Source organism: Pseudorasbora parva, chromosome 18 (assembly GCF_024679245.1).
Source record: "Pseudorasbora parva isolate DD20220531a chromosome 18, ASM2467924v1, whole genome shotgun sequence".
Classification (NCBI taxonomy): Eukaryota; Metazoa; Chordata; class Actinopteri; order Cypriniformes; family Gobionidae; genus Pseudorasbora; species Pseudorasbora parva.
In genome coordinates, this window is record NC_090189.1 from 27,787,324 (window position 1) to 27,801,025 (window position 13,702).

At 38.8% G+C, this 13,702-nt stretch overlaps 1 protein-coding gene across 1 annotated transcript in view; it reads left to right on the forward strand.

The window, feature by feature from the left end:
* The first annotated feature begins 1,732 nt into the window (after positions 1–1,732).
* The window catches only part of apbb3 (amyloid beta (A4) precursor protein-binding, family B, member 3), a 36,085-nt gene continuing 24,115 nt past the window's right edge, over positions 1,733–13,702 (forward strand). The window contains exon 1 of the mRNA XM_067422646.1: positions 1,733–2,205. Within this exon, the coding sequence (XP_067278747.1) occupies positions 2,157–2,205 (49 nt within the window). The 5' untranslated portion in view covers positions 1,733–2,156. The remainder of the gene's footprint in view (positions 2,206–13,702) is intronic.

Genomic DNA, 13,702 nt, shown 5'->3' on the forward strand with positions numbered 1-13,702 from the left:
TTGTGAAAATTAAGTACACCTATAGCCTACAGTTCAACACACCTATAAATAGGCCTACTGTTTTAAAAACAGTAGCTTATTTATTACACAAATGATATGTTTAAAAATAATTTAGGCCTATTTATGTGCTACTTAATAGGCTTACCTGAATGTTTCCAGACACTTAATAGTATCTTATTTACAATCAAGTAAAAGGTATATTATAGATCCATATTAAATTAACAATAAATGCTTATACTTTAATGTAATTTCTGCTGAAATGATGCCATTATTTAAATATATTTTGTATACATTTTTTTGTATACACATTTGTAAGGAAGTTGCAATATATTACATTAGCAAAATATGAACTATTGTATTATGAAATAGCACAAATACTTTAGGCTCTATGTGGTTTAGTATGTCCATCAAAATAAGTGTACATATAGTATTACATACAAAATGTACTTTTTAAGAGTGTACTTTTAATAAAAAATTAACATTTCGTCATAATTTATCCCTCAAGTTTATTTCTTCTGTTAAAGAGAAAGGTAGATATTTTAAAGAATATGTCATAGTAGGAAAACAAATACAATGGGAGTCCGCTGTTTTATCACTAACATTCTTCAAATTGTCTTCTTGTGTGTTCAGCATACGAAACAAAAGAAAAAAAGAAATGCATACAGGGTTGGAACATTATAACGGTAATATTAATTTTGGGTGAACCATACCTTTAAGATATGAAGTAGCCTACAAGTGAAGTAGCATTTCAACAACGCACTTCTTAACAGAACTGAAACTGGAACCTTATGGTTTATTTTCAGAATGTATGAAATTATCTTCATAGACTATTTCAACAACAATGTGACCTATTTCATAACGTACATCAACTGTGACTTAGACATAGGCCTAACAATATCCATAAAATATAATGATGGCATTATGGTATCGTTACAGCAGCCTATTCCACTGATTACAATCGGCGATCCCATCTCCATTTGTGACTGCAGAAGCAGACAGACGCTCGCGACAGAGAAGTCGTTGCCACGGCAACCAGGGGGATGATGCAAACGGAGGCTGGACGATGACGGACTTCGCTTGAATTTATGACGGAAGGAATTAAGGTGGACCAACAAAACGCAAACCACAAACCTTTACACTCCCACAGCTCTTTACTCACCACAAATATTTCCCAAAGAATATTTCATGTGCGACGGTATGACTCATATGTTCATTGTGTAGCCTATATAACGCACGCCTCGGTAGTCAACGTTAGTAACATTAGCTTGCTAAGATGTTTCCCAGAAACGTGTTATGAAGTCGAATGAAGCTGGTTCGCATAACACAACAACATAAACTGTAACAATACAATAAAGAGCTTTTAAATGTGCTGAAGTCAAAAATGAGAATTTGTTTTATTCCTCCTCACATTACAGATGGTGATTCTCTGCCTCATTGAGTGGAACAGATTGGAGACACTAATTCTTCTCAGGAACATGTCACAGTTTGTGCCCTGGTTGATTAATGGGGGGGAAAATACTACAACCCTTTTTTGTGCTGTATATAGCCTATATTGCATGCTGTATGTATCTTCTATGTTTAAAATATCTACACCTGCATTATTGTGTCTGCTATGTTCAGCCATCCTTAAGGCACCACCATGAGCTCAGGGGGGCAAATAGAGCCAGGCGAGAGAGAGAGAGGTGGGGGTGAAGGAGGGGGACTAGCTGCAGGCATTACAGAATTACAGAGACACACACACACACACTGAGAGAGAGAGAGAGAGAGAGAGAGAGAGAGAGAGAGAGAGAGAGAGAGAGAGAGAGAGAGAGAGAGAGAGAGAGAGAGAGAGAAGTGATCTCACAAACAGCATCACTCTCAGCTTGACGGAACGACAGTGAACAGAATAAGAAAGGAAACAGAGAGATCTCACAAGCATTAGGCAACAAGAAAAAGATGATGTTGATTAGACAGCAGTGAAATTACCTGAGGGGAAAATAAAAGAGGGGATAGACAGAGAGGAAAAGAGGAGTGCAGGTTTTAATCCTTTTGGAATGTGAGCGAGTGCAGTGGTCACCCTGTGTGTGAGTGTGTGCTGCAGAGTTTGTTGGCGGTGTTGGGACGCTTTGAACTGGAATGTATGTGAACTAACCTCAGGGGACTTTCGGGAAGACACCATGCTGGGCAAGGATTACATGCTCGCCATCATCATCGTCAACTATGATGGTAGGTACACGGATGCATCTGCTCTTTCCCCTCCTCTTTGTTCTTTTTCACCTCTCTCTGCTTAGTGCACTGCACTTAGGTGTCGAAGTGAGTGGAAGAGTTTCCTTTCGTCTGCAGACATTGTCTGTTGTTCACATGCTCCACTGCTCACTCATGGACTTTAACTTTAGGTGCTGTGTCATACTAGACCCACCCGACTGGTTAGAGACCCTGTTTTTGAGACGTTGAGTCAGACGGACTCCTTGAATTAATTAGAAGGAGTTTTGCTTTGTTTTATTTTCACAGTCGAGACCAACACAATCTAAAAAAGTTGAAATCGAGAGGTTTGCCTGTTGATATTGTTGAGGGCCAGGTGTAAAAGCGTTCATGGACAACGTCACCTGTGCAGGTTTTTGGGGGGTATTATGTATCTGCTGGAAGATTAGATTATGGAAACACAGCAGCATAATTTTCCCACACAACATGATAAACAATTAAACTCCTCCCCTTCATGGGTTTGTGTGGTAGAAGCTTTACATTTTTTAACTTTTGGAGTACAATCAATTTATAATGATTTATACAGAGAGCTTTAACTGAAAATGCTTCACCTGAGATGGTGTCAAAGGTGATACATTTAACTATTATGATAAAACAACGTACCTAGTGAGCTGTGATACAGAAAGTTGCTTCCAAAAGTGTTCCGATAGAACATACCCGGACGATGAAGTGATAGTCGGCTATGTTAAGTTTTGCTTTCAGAATTCTTAGATGGTTGTTGACCAGTAAACCATGCCGTTTCATGAATAGTGGACTAAGAAGATGAAAACTATTCAGAACGCTGACATCCTGTGGTGTGACATGCTAAAACTTCATCTAAAATACTTTTTAATTGGTTAATTATATTATTATAAAAATATTGTTGATATCTCAATATAAAAATAATTTATTTAGAGACTACATGGAATATTAGTCAAATCAAAACAACAACGTCACGCCACAGGAAAAAAGTCTTTGTCTTATAGGCTACATTCATATCAATTTTAACCTAAAACCTTTATGTTTATAATAAAAAGGACACGTTATGCGTCAAGTATGATCTGTACAAAGGCAGAAACTGTCCTCGCTGCGTCCTACCCACGTCATGACTCTTAAAATAACTTCTGTTAAACACACAAGAGGAGGTGTGTGTGAGACAGAATGTGTTTGTCTGTTGTCTCTGGATGAGAGACAGTGAATGATGGAATAGCTTGCCCAAAAGCAAAGGCATGGACACTAATGCTGAACGATGCTGAGTGAACGCTGATGGCAGGAGCTCCTGTAGATGTACTGGAATCGATTGCATTTGAGGCAAATTTTCCTTGCTTAATCAATCTTGTTGTACTTTCAGTTACTGAAATGCTGCCTGCCTCCATGTGACGATGTCTTCATAAGTGTGTCTAAAGTAAAATGCTGTCTTGATTTATTGAAGGCCTAAGGATTAAGTCCCAGATGGAGTTTTAGATCCACCTCTTGTCTTAATCTAGTCTTAATCTTCCTGGTCTGACCTCACACGGACATAACTGAATTGGGATTATCTGACCACTGACATAATGCCATTGGGATTATTTTTTTTTCCAGATGTAGCTACAATTACCTCTTTCTGCTTCTCTCTTTCTCTCTTTTGTCCTGACATATTTCAAACCTGGACATATTAGATCTTTGTCTAGTCACAAGTCACAACATCCCCCTTTTTCTACCAATATAGTGCCCCTTGGGTTTTTAAAACTTGTTATTGAACAGCTGTTTTTATCTAGCAATGCAACACAGTGCTACTGCTAATGCAGTGCTAATGCTAATACAGTTGCTTATTCACACTAAATATGTTTGGCATCACAAAAGACTTGGAAGAAATAAAGGCTAAAGGTAGGCCTACAATACAAATTTTCGAGGATGAAATTCAGTAATTTCTGTAGGAATCCATGTATTGTGGAACTTCACATGCATGCGGGAAAAGATTTTGTAATGGGTGCAAGTTATCCACATCACATGGATTCACCGCATTTTTTTTTTTTTGCCAGCAAAAAAAGGGCAACTAATGTGTACATTGCACACACAATCTAATTGCAGCACTTTTATTACTGACCAATCACAGGAGTTAACAACATGGCAGAAAACAAACAAACTGAAGGCTATATATAGAGGGTATGCATTGGCCTCCCTTTCCCGTCCGAACACACCCCCTCAGCCAGGACTGATGCTGCCTTCACGTGCTATCTGAAATTTTGTAATTCCCACTTCAGAAATCGCAATTACGAGCTTGTTGCATTCAAGTGCTTTGTTGTTGGAATGAACAGGAATAATTTTGAACACCAGATTTATTCTTGTCTATTTATTAAAACCAAAATTATATGGAAGATAGTGTTGCACTGAAACCATATAAACATTTACAATGCTATCCAGATATCCGCTTTCTGATGATTCTGAAATTTCTAGCTGTTTTGGGGGGGGGGGGGGGGGGGGGAACTGATTAATCATCCATGTCCCAGCAGTTGTTCTCCCCGCCACCATATTTAAAGTTTATGGCACGACCATCTCAGGAATTTAGGTATCAAAATTATTTCTGAACTTCCCAGTTGTAAACACTACATCAGAGGGTGTTCATATGCAATTTTTACCTAAGAAACTAGTATTTACGATAATTCCGATAGCATGTGAAGGCAGCATGAGTATATGTAAAGGGATCTGAGTGCCAAAAAAAGCGCTATATAAATGTGACAAATTATTATTATTATTATTATTATGAGTGGCAGAAGAGCTGCTGCATGATTGGAGATAATAGGGAAAATGTGAGTAAAACAAACTCACATCAGTTTATCAGTTAATTTAAAGGGGTACTTCAGCGCTGGGAAGTTGAATCTGTATTTAAACTGGGTAATCAATGCAGTAGAAATGTGAAATTATTTTTGAATTTGGTGTCTTCTAGACTGAGAAAAGACAGAAAATCTATTTTTGTCCCATGGGGATGAAAGACAACAATTCCCAGAATGCTTCGCTGACCTGTGAGGCCATTCCCAACGCCACCAACTTGATTACTGTGACTGAGTTGGTGAAGACACTACAATTAAAAACTGAACGTGTCTGTTTAATATAATGAGTGAGTCACCTCGCGAGTATCACAGCACTAAGCACTAACTGCACGAGTGATGAGAGCTGAGGTAATCGCGACCATCTATGATCGCGACTACACTTGTGGCATACATTCACAACGCGAGTTCAGCCTGGCGCGTTTCAGTTCATGCCTTTGCAAGCTTAAATTTCATATAAATTAATTTGAGAAGTTAAAAGACTTACATTGCTCACCATAGCTCCGTTTAAATGAGTGCCTGTAGCTGAGCTCTCCCTGCAAGCTGAGTGTGATCTCCATCCCCCATGCGCGGATTCAAAACATGCGGAAATGGCTCCCTCTGCTGGCTGTAGTCTTTAGCCTTTGGGCAAGCATTCCTCCTATGATGCAAAAATCGTCAATTTCCAGGGTTTCTACTGATACAAAGCCATATGCTAATCGCTGAAGTAACCCTTTAAGGTTAGACTCAATATAGTGTTCCTTACAACTTACCAAAGATCCAGTGATACATGGATATCCTGCAGCCAGGAACGTGTTTTCCTGACATTTATATGAGCCTTATTTCGATAAATAAATACATAAATATTTATCACGGTCAGTCAAGAGTGAATCCCGCATGTATATGCGGATGGGCCTATGTATTGAAGCGTGTATGTAGCCCCTTGTCAAGAATGGAAAACAAAAGTTTTATTCAAATTCTGAATATATTATAGGACTATAGATTTTTTATATATATCGCCCTAGACAGCGCACAAAGAGCATTGAACTCAATCTCACAAAGTTCCGTTATATTTATCAGTGAAGAAGACTACACAATTGTTTTTGTTGTTAGAGAGGATGTGTGCGCATGCAGAGCTCAGCACTGGACAAAAACTTGAGCGGTGAGTGGATTCTTACTTCAACACCTGTTATTGGCCATTGCGTTCAAGAAATCAACAAACATGTATGTGATTAGCTACATTACTCACCGAAGAGAAGAACACGTTGGAAATTGAATCATTTGATGAGCGCAAAAAGATACGCACTGGATCTTTTGCCAACACTTTTTTGCTAATAATATGCTATTATAACAAAGAAAACAGAATCTTAGACCACTGTTGGGCAGTTTTTCCCTCTAAAAGCCATCAGTACAGCAGAAGCAGCAGCAACAGCAGCAGCAGCATTGGTTTGAGTAAGAAAATAACACGCCATTATCAAGTCCGTCTCCCTTTAGTCTAGAGGGGGGCTCAGGGATGTACCCCAACCACCCCACCCCATAGCACGGCGCCTGGCGTTTAATGTTTTTTGTGGCATTCACACTGAAAACCATTGGGTGTAACCGCAGTCACCATGGCTCTATACACAGGAAAAAACTAAGCAGACTAGAAACAGGTGTGCAACTAAATCAGTATTGTAGTATCTGCCATGAAGACCAATAGAAATCTGTTTGGTGGATCATTGGACTATTTTTGCTCCTGAAAAAAAAAATGTGTTGCATCTTTAGCCTGTGGAGAATGGTCAAAAAACCCAGGGTGACACCAACCTAAACCAAAGGTTAAAACACTTTTCTGTTCTCTCCCTCTCTCTTTATCGTGCATCCATCTCTGTGTTCTTTACTTCATACTTCACCTTTACTTTGAAAGTGGTTGAATTGGAAGGCAAAAAATCTATTGATTGCAATCAGTGCAGTAATGGTGCCTATTATTACAGTTGTTTCAGTGGCTCGTGGGAGTCAGGCGAGATCATTTCTGATTGGCCACATGAGATCTCTGGTAAAATGCTTAATTCAGACATGTTTTTTATACTCCTTAGTTGCTTGTGGTTACTCTCAAATGTGACAGGTTGTTGAGTAATGTGTCCTGTTTGCTATTCAAGTAGTTTTCCAGAATATTTTCAATAATTTGTGGTGCTTGAAAAGCACGTGTCAGTGTTAATATTGCTAAAACCGGTTCAATGCCAACTCATGCGTCTTGTGGAGGAGAGGTGCTACTACTTTTCTAAGACTTTGTGCATACTATAGGGGGAATAAGATAAGACCATTTTTGTAAGCAGCCACTTTGCAACACCGTAGGAATCACCCAGAACACCATACATAACATGACAGCAATGTGCTTAAATTTGAAACCATTCAGACTGTCCAGCAATGGTCTGGCAACCATCCAAAATGAGCATTGTGTGCAATCAAGCACAACTTTTCAGTAAATCTACTCGCACATTAAACTCTGAGATACAGTCCTATAATATAATCCTTATATAGCAGTTTCTATAGGGACTGATCAGGCAGTGCAGGTTTTCTCAGGAGATCATCAATAATTCACAAACATCCTCTTCTCAACCCCTCCACCCCCCATGTTGTTTTCAGCATTCAATCTGCTGTTATCGCTTCATCCTCATGACATAGCCTTGAAGTTGTTAGTGGGTGCGTGATGGGAACTGCGGCACCACCTACGTGGGAAAAGCTGTGATACTACAATTACAGGAAGTGAGGCCATTTCTGCACTGTAGCTGCTCCCCAATACTTGTAAGACTATTTTACCTAAAAGTAAGTTTACTCACACGTTGCCTTGAAACCACAGACTTGCATTTGAGGTCTGTCTGCAGCATATTACATGATGTATCATGTAATATAATGTAATTGGCATCAGAATAACAGATGTGTTGTATATTAGCAACCTATTTTCTTGTAATATCCATCAATATTCATCTACTGGCCCCTGAGCCTGAAACAAGTGATAACCAATGAAGCATCTGTGTTTCAGCATGCATTCACTCACTGTGCTTTTATGAAAACTGCCTTCAGCGCCAAACACTGACAGTTAGCAGACATAATTTCAGGTGCACTCTGAATGGGGACCAGAATTAGACTGAGAATAGCCTTTCTTCTTCCTTCAGCCTCTCCTTTTTCTGCCTGTGTTTTATTTCAGCCAGCTGACAGTGCAGCCAGCCAGCCCAAAACACTAAAAATGTCATGGCAACACAGTGCGATTATTATGGCCTGTCAAGAGTGGAGTCGAGGGGCAGCTTGTGAAAAAGAGCAGAGTTTGATTTGGAGATGATTGATGATCTCTGGGGAGGGCCAGAGACACACAAACATTTACAAAGACGCTCACACAGGTGACAGGTGAAGTGACACTGATTATCTCTTCATCACGGCACCTGTTAGTAGGTGGGATATATTAGGCAGGAAATGAGCACGTTGTCTTCAAAGTTGATGTGTTGGAAGCAGGAAAAATGGGCAAGCGTAAGGATTTGAGCGAGTCTGACGAAGGCCAAATTGTGATGGCTAGATGACTGGGTCAGAGCATCTCCAAAACTGCAGCACTCATGGGGTGTTCCCGGTCTGCAGTGGTCAGTATCTAACAGAAGTGGTCCAAGGAAGGAACAGTGGTGACAGGGTCATGGGCGGCCAAGGCTCATTGATGCATGTGGGGAGCGAAGGCTGGTCTATGTGGTCCGATCAATCAGACGAGCTACTGTAGTTCAAACTGCTCAAGAAGTTAATGCTGGTTCCGATAGAAAGGTGTCAGAATACACAGTGCATCGCAGTTTGTTGCGTATGGGGCTGCATAGCTGCAGACCAGTCAGGGTGCCCATGCTGATTCCTGTCCACTGCTGTCCTGCCATCCATGTGGATGTTACTTTGACATGTACCACCTACCTAAGCACTGTTGCAGACCATGTACACCCTTTCATGGAAACAGTATTCCCTGGTGGCTGTGGCCTCTTTCAGCAGGATAATCGCCCTGCCACAAAGCAAAAATGGTTCAGGAATGGTTTGAGAAGCACAACAACGAGTTTGAGTTGAGTTGACTTCGCATCAAAAATCCTCAGATCTCAATCCAATCAAGCATCTGTGGGATGTGCTGAACAAACATGTTTGATCCATGAAGGCCCTACCTCGCACCTTAAAGATCTGCTGCTAACATCTTGGTGCCAGATACCACAGCACACCTTCAGGGGTCTAGCGGAGTTCATGCCTTGAAAGCTGTTTTGGCCGTAGAAGGAGGACCAACACAATATATATATATATATATATATATATATATATATATATATATATATATATTCAGCCACTGCTTGAAAGAGCTGGAAAAGTGCTTGAATTTCACTCGTATAAATCTGTACGAACCCTGAGTCCAAGCCATTAAATCAGCTTAAGTTTAAAAATGGCCATACAGTAAGCCTCAAGACTGTGACAAGTTTAATTGGACTGAAGCAGATTTGAGGTGTTGGTTTAGAGGTTAAACCCACAGTCTTTTGTGTCGTAAGATTCTCAAGTTCCCAAGCTCTCAAGTCTGTCAAAAGCAAAGCTGAGTAATACTCAGCTCCTCTCCTCTCCACTTAGTAGTCCTGTTTATACCTCCCTACATATTGCACACTCTCAGAAAATATACACTACCGTTCAATTGTTTGTAGTCAGTAATTTTTTGTTCATTAAGAATAAAAAATATGCATTACATTTTTGTAAGTTTCAATGTTCAGTATCAATGTTTGAACTTCAAAGGTAAAATGTAACCCTTTTTACATATACTGTTTGTATGACAAAACCATACATTGCAAAAAAGATAAGCTCTTAATATAACTGCACAAATACAAACAAATCATTACACTAACTAATGATAAAAACAACAAATGCTGCATTAATGAAGTCAGCAAACAAAAAAACAAGCCTGCAGCGCTGCGCTATCCGCATAATTTATTACTGTTGCAAAGCATGCTGGGAGCTCACAGATCAGCTGTTCAGTGTAATAATTGAAACCTGTTTAGGTGTGGGCAGAAAAAGGTCAGATATCGATTCTTGAGCACACCTCACAAGAAATCCTTTTAAAATGCATACTGATGTAAATCTATTCTCACCAGTGTGTAAACACAATGGCTTCCTCAAAAGATAATGATAATTTAAATGTATGTGCAAATGTCATTTGTGTATCACTGTGAGACTCTGTTAGAGGCAGCTCTCATACCCGTGCACAGGCAATCTCGTGTCACTATACTGACCCAGTTCTAGGACCACACACACACACACACACACACTTTTACAGTGTTGTTTTCTCCCCAAACGTCCCCTCCAGCCTCTTGCATGAGTTATTTGTGAGAGTTGACAGGGCTCTCCAGATGCATTGTGCTAAATGATTCTCTCAGGCTAGAGATAAATTCAGGCAAATATAATTCAATAGACAGAGCTGCTCTTTCCTGCTTGCTGTTCTGCCAGTAGCCCTATGCCTTTGTCTGAGGCACTAACTCATCAGGAGACGTGACAGGGTGACTTTGACACACACAAACGCTGTAAAAATCGAATTTTACCAAGAAAAGAAAATGAAAATGCTAAAGTTAAAACCTGCCAAATGGTTGTAAGTTACCCTATCATAAACTATGGTTTCAAATACTGTACAGTACTGTAAAATGTAATGTTGATGAATAACTATAATTTACAGTTTAATTCTATGTAATATTCAACATGGAACCACTTTTACAGTAACATTGTTAAATTGATGTTTTATTAGTAAAATAATATGTCACCTTAATAATAAAAGGACAGCTCCCTGCATGATGCATCACATTTTATTTGCATAGTTTAGTTTTTTGCTAAGTTATTTCAATTTGATTATACTTATTGTTACATTTTATGTTTAGTTAATATTTATTTCATTATTTTAGCTACTTGGTGGTTTGACTTTGTGTGACACTGTGTATCTTCTATATATGAGATTTAGCCACAGTTTATGGACTGAGGGATGAACTCAGGTTTTTATTTGAGCAAAAAAAGGAGTTTAGAGTTACTTGTAGTAGTACGCATGGTGGTTTTCAAAGCAGGTTTAGTAGTTTACATATTAACATTATATCAGTTAATGAATTATGGTTGTAAATTATACATTGAAATTGCTATTTTTACAGTGAATATCTGGTCACAGCTGCTAAGTGAATATTTGATATTTAAAATACAGCATGAATAAAATATTATGAACCAGTTCTTTTGGACAGTTCATTTCAATGAACCGGTTAAAAAAATATTTCTATCATACCGGCGGATGAAAATACATTCAAACACATTCATATAAAGTATTTAAAATCAAAACTTAGTATAGTAATAATTATTATTGTCATCATCATCATCATCTTCGATACGTTTTTTCATTCATGTTTTGCAAAAGCACTCAATACAGCCACTGTCGTGCAAACACTGATGTTTTACACAGATTAAATAAACTCACACATATCCTCGTTTCACCCGTGCTCATATTATCAGCATCAGTTGTCTGAGAGAAACAGCTGTCCGAAACAACTTCGTTCAAGAAACAGTTTGTTTCAACATGACGCTATCACGCATGCTCAGTATCTCAGCTCACCGGTTCTCAGAATCGAATGTGTCCGAAAGATCGAACGTGTCCGATAGAAACGGTTTTCCATTCTGTACTGGAGATCCGATAACCGCTGCAACCCGGTCCTGACTCGAGTCGAGAACCGCTGTATCAGTGAATTGTGCTGAGCTGGGAACTGCTGCAAGCTGAATATGTCTGATATCGAACCTACTGTTTTGATTACATTTTAAAATGTGTATCAACTTTAATTAATCTATATAAATTAAATAAGAAAAAAGCTGTTTCTGAAAATATTGTGCATTATTGATAAAACAAATAAATGTTTAGTTTGACCGTTTTACAATCCATTGTATTTCCAAACTTTAAAATAATACAGTGATAAGACCGCTTTATGTGATGATGTTTCCAAACGTGATTCGTTTTATAAATTTAACCTGGATTTCGTTCCTCTGAACAAATAACACGCATGCGCAGCTCATCGGCTCATCGGTTCTCAGTATGTATCGAACGTGTCCGAAAGAAACACTTTTCGATTCTGTACTGCTGATCCAAGGATCCGAGAGCCGCTGCACGTTCGGTTACACGCGCATGCTCAGTATTAGCTCTCAGCAGTTCTCAGCAAAACATGTTGGAGTTACACCATATAATTCAAGATATTCGTTTATTTCTAGTCGGAGGGACTGTCACTCATGTCAGAAAGTTAGTAACTATAGAAACTTGTGTGATCAGCGCTGATTTGAGACACTTTGAGTCCGGTTTGGTGAACTGAACGGTTAAAAAGAACAATTCGTTCGCGAACCCGACATCACTATTTATTAGGCTGCTGTCACTTTAAGATCTGCAGCTGCTGAACATGACTGACATGGATCTGACATGCTGCTACGTGTATCTCATTTTCTCACTACTCTTTAAGTTCATTTAAGACGTTATTTAACTCATTCATGACAATACTTGACAAAACGGCATTTTGCCGTAACTCTGTATGTTATTGTTTGTTCAAGCGCAAAAGAGAACTTGATTCTAGCACGCATTTTTCTTACACGTCGTGTGTGCGAGGACATTGAAATGCAAGAAGAGTGCGTTCTCTTGTGTCTTGTCACGCTTGACTGGTTTAAAAGCATTTGCTTGAATACGACTGTGATCATATAATGTAACGCTATAGCATCTATAGCTATAGCCAAGGATGACAAAAAACAGATGCGGTAAATATTTTTTGGGTTAGTTCACCCAAAAATAAAAATTCTGTCATTAATTACTTACCCCCATGTCGTTCGACACCCGTACGAACCATTCCTAATATAAGTCGTTATTTCATTTTTTTTGCGCACAAAAACTATTCTCGTCGCTTCATAAAATGATTGTAGAACCACTGTAGTGAGATGGGCTTTGTAATGACGTCTTTAGTGCCTTTATGGGTCTTGAGAGAGGAAATGACATTGGTGTCAATGAAGGTCTTTCTGAGCCTTCGGATTTCAACAAAAATATCTTTATTTGTATCTGAAGATGAACGAGGTCTTATGGGTGTCGAACGACATGATGAGTGATTAATGACAGAATTTTCATTTTTGGGTGAACAAATCCTTTAAAAAATGCATTGCATGCGTTATCACACTATTTTTGACAGCAGTAATATTACTAAACAGTAGAAAACCACTACATTCTGTCCTGTGTACTTTCTCCTCCTTTTCCGGTGTCACATACTGTGGCTGTGATTGCACAATGATGGTGAAAAAAAACAAAACAACAACAGCAAAACACATAGGAGATACATAAACACCACTGAACAAAGAACTGAATAAACTGGGGGCTTAAATACACAGGGACATAATCAACAGAACAGGTTATAGGTGTGTAACTCAAGTAGTAACCATAGAAACAAATTAGTGGTAAAATGGGAACAAAGCAAAATAGGTACAGGGACTAGAACTAAACCAAAACATACATGTGCCATCCGGAGAGCAGCATTAATTAGCCTACACTTCCTTGCTTTCTCTCTTATAATATAGGAAAACTGGGGTTATTGTTAAAAAGAAGTAATTTGTGTTTAGAAGTGTTTAATCTGTATAATCTGTATTTTGTGAAATTAATATAAACATGGTTAAACATGTTAAATGGA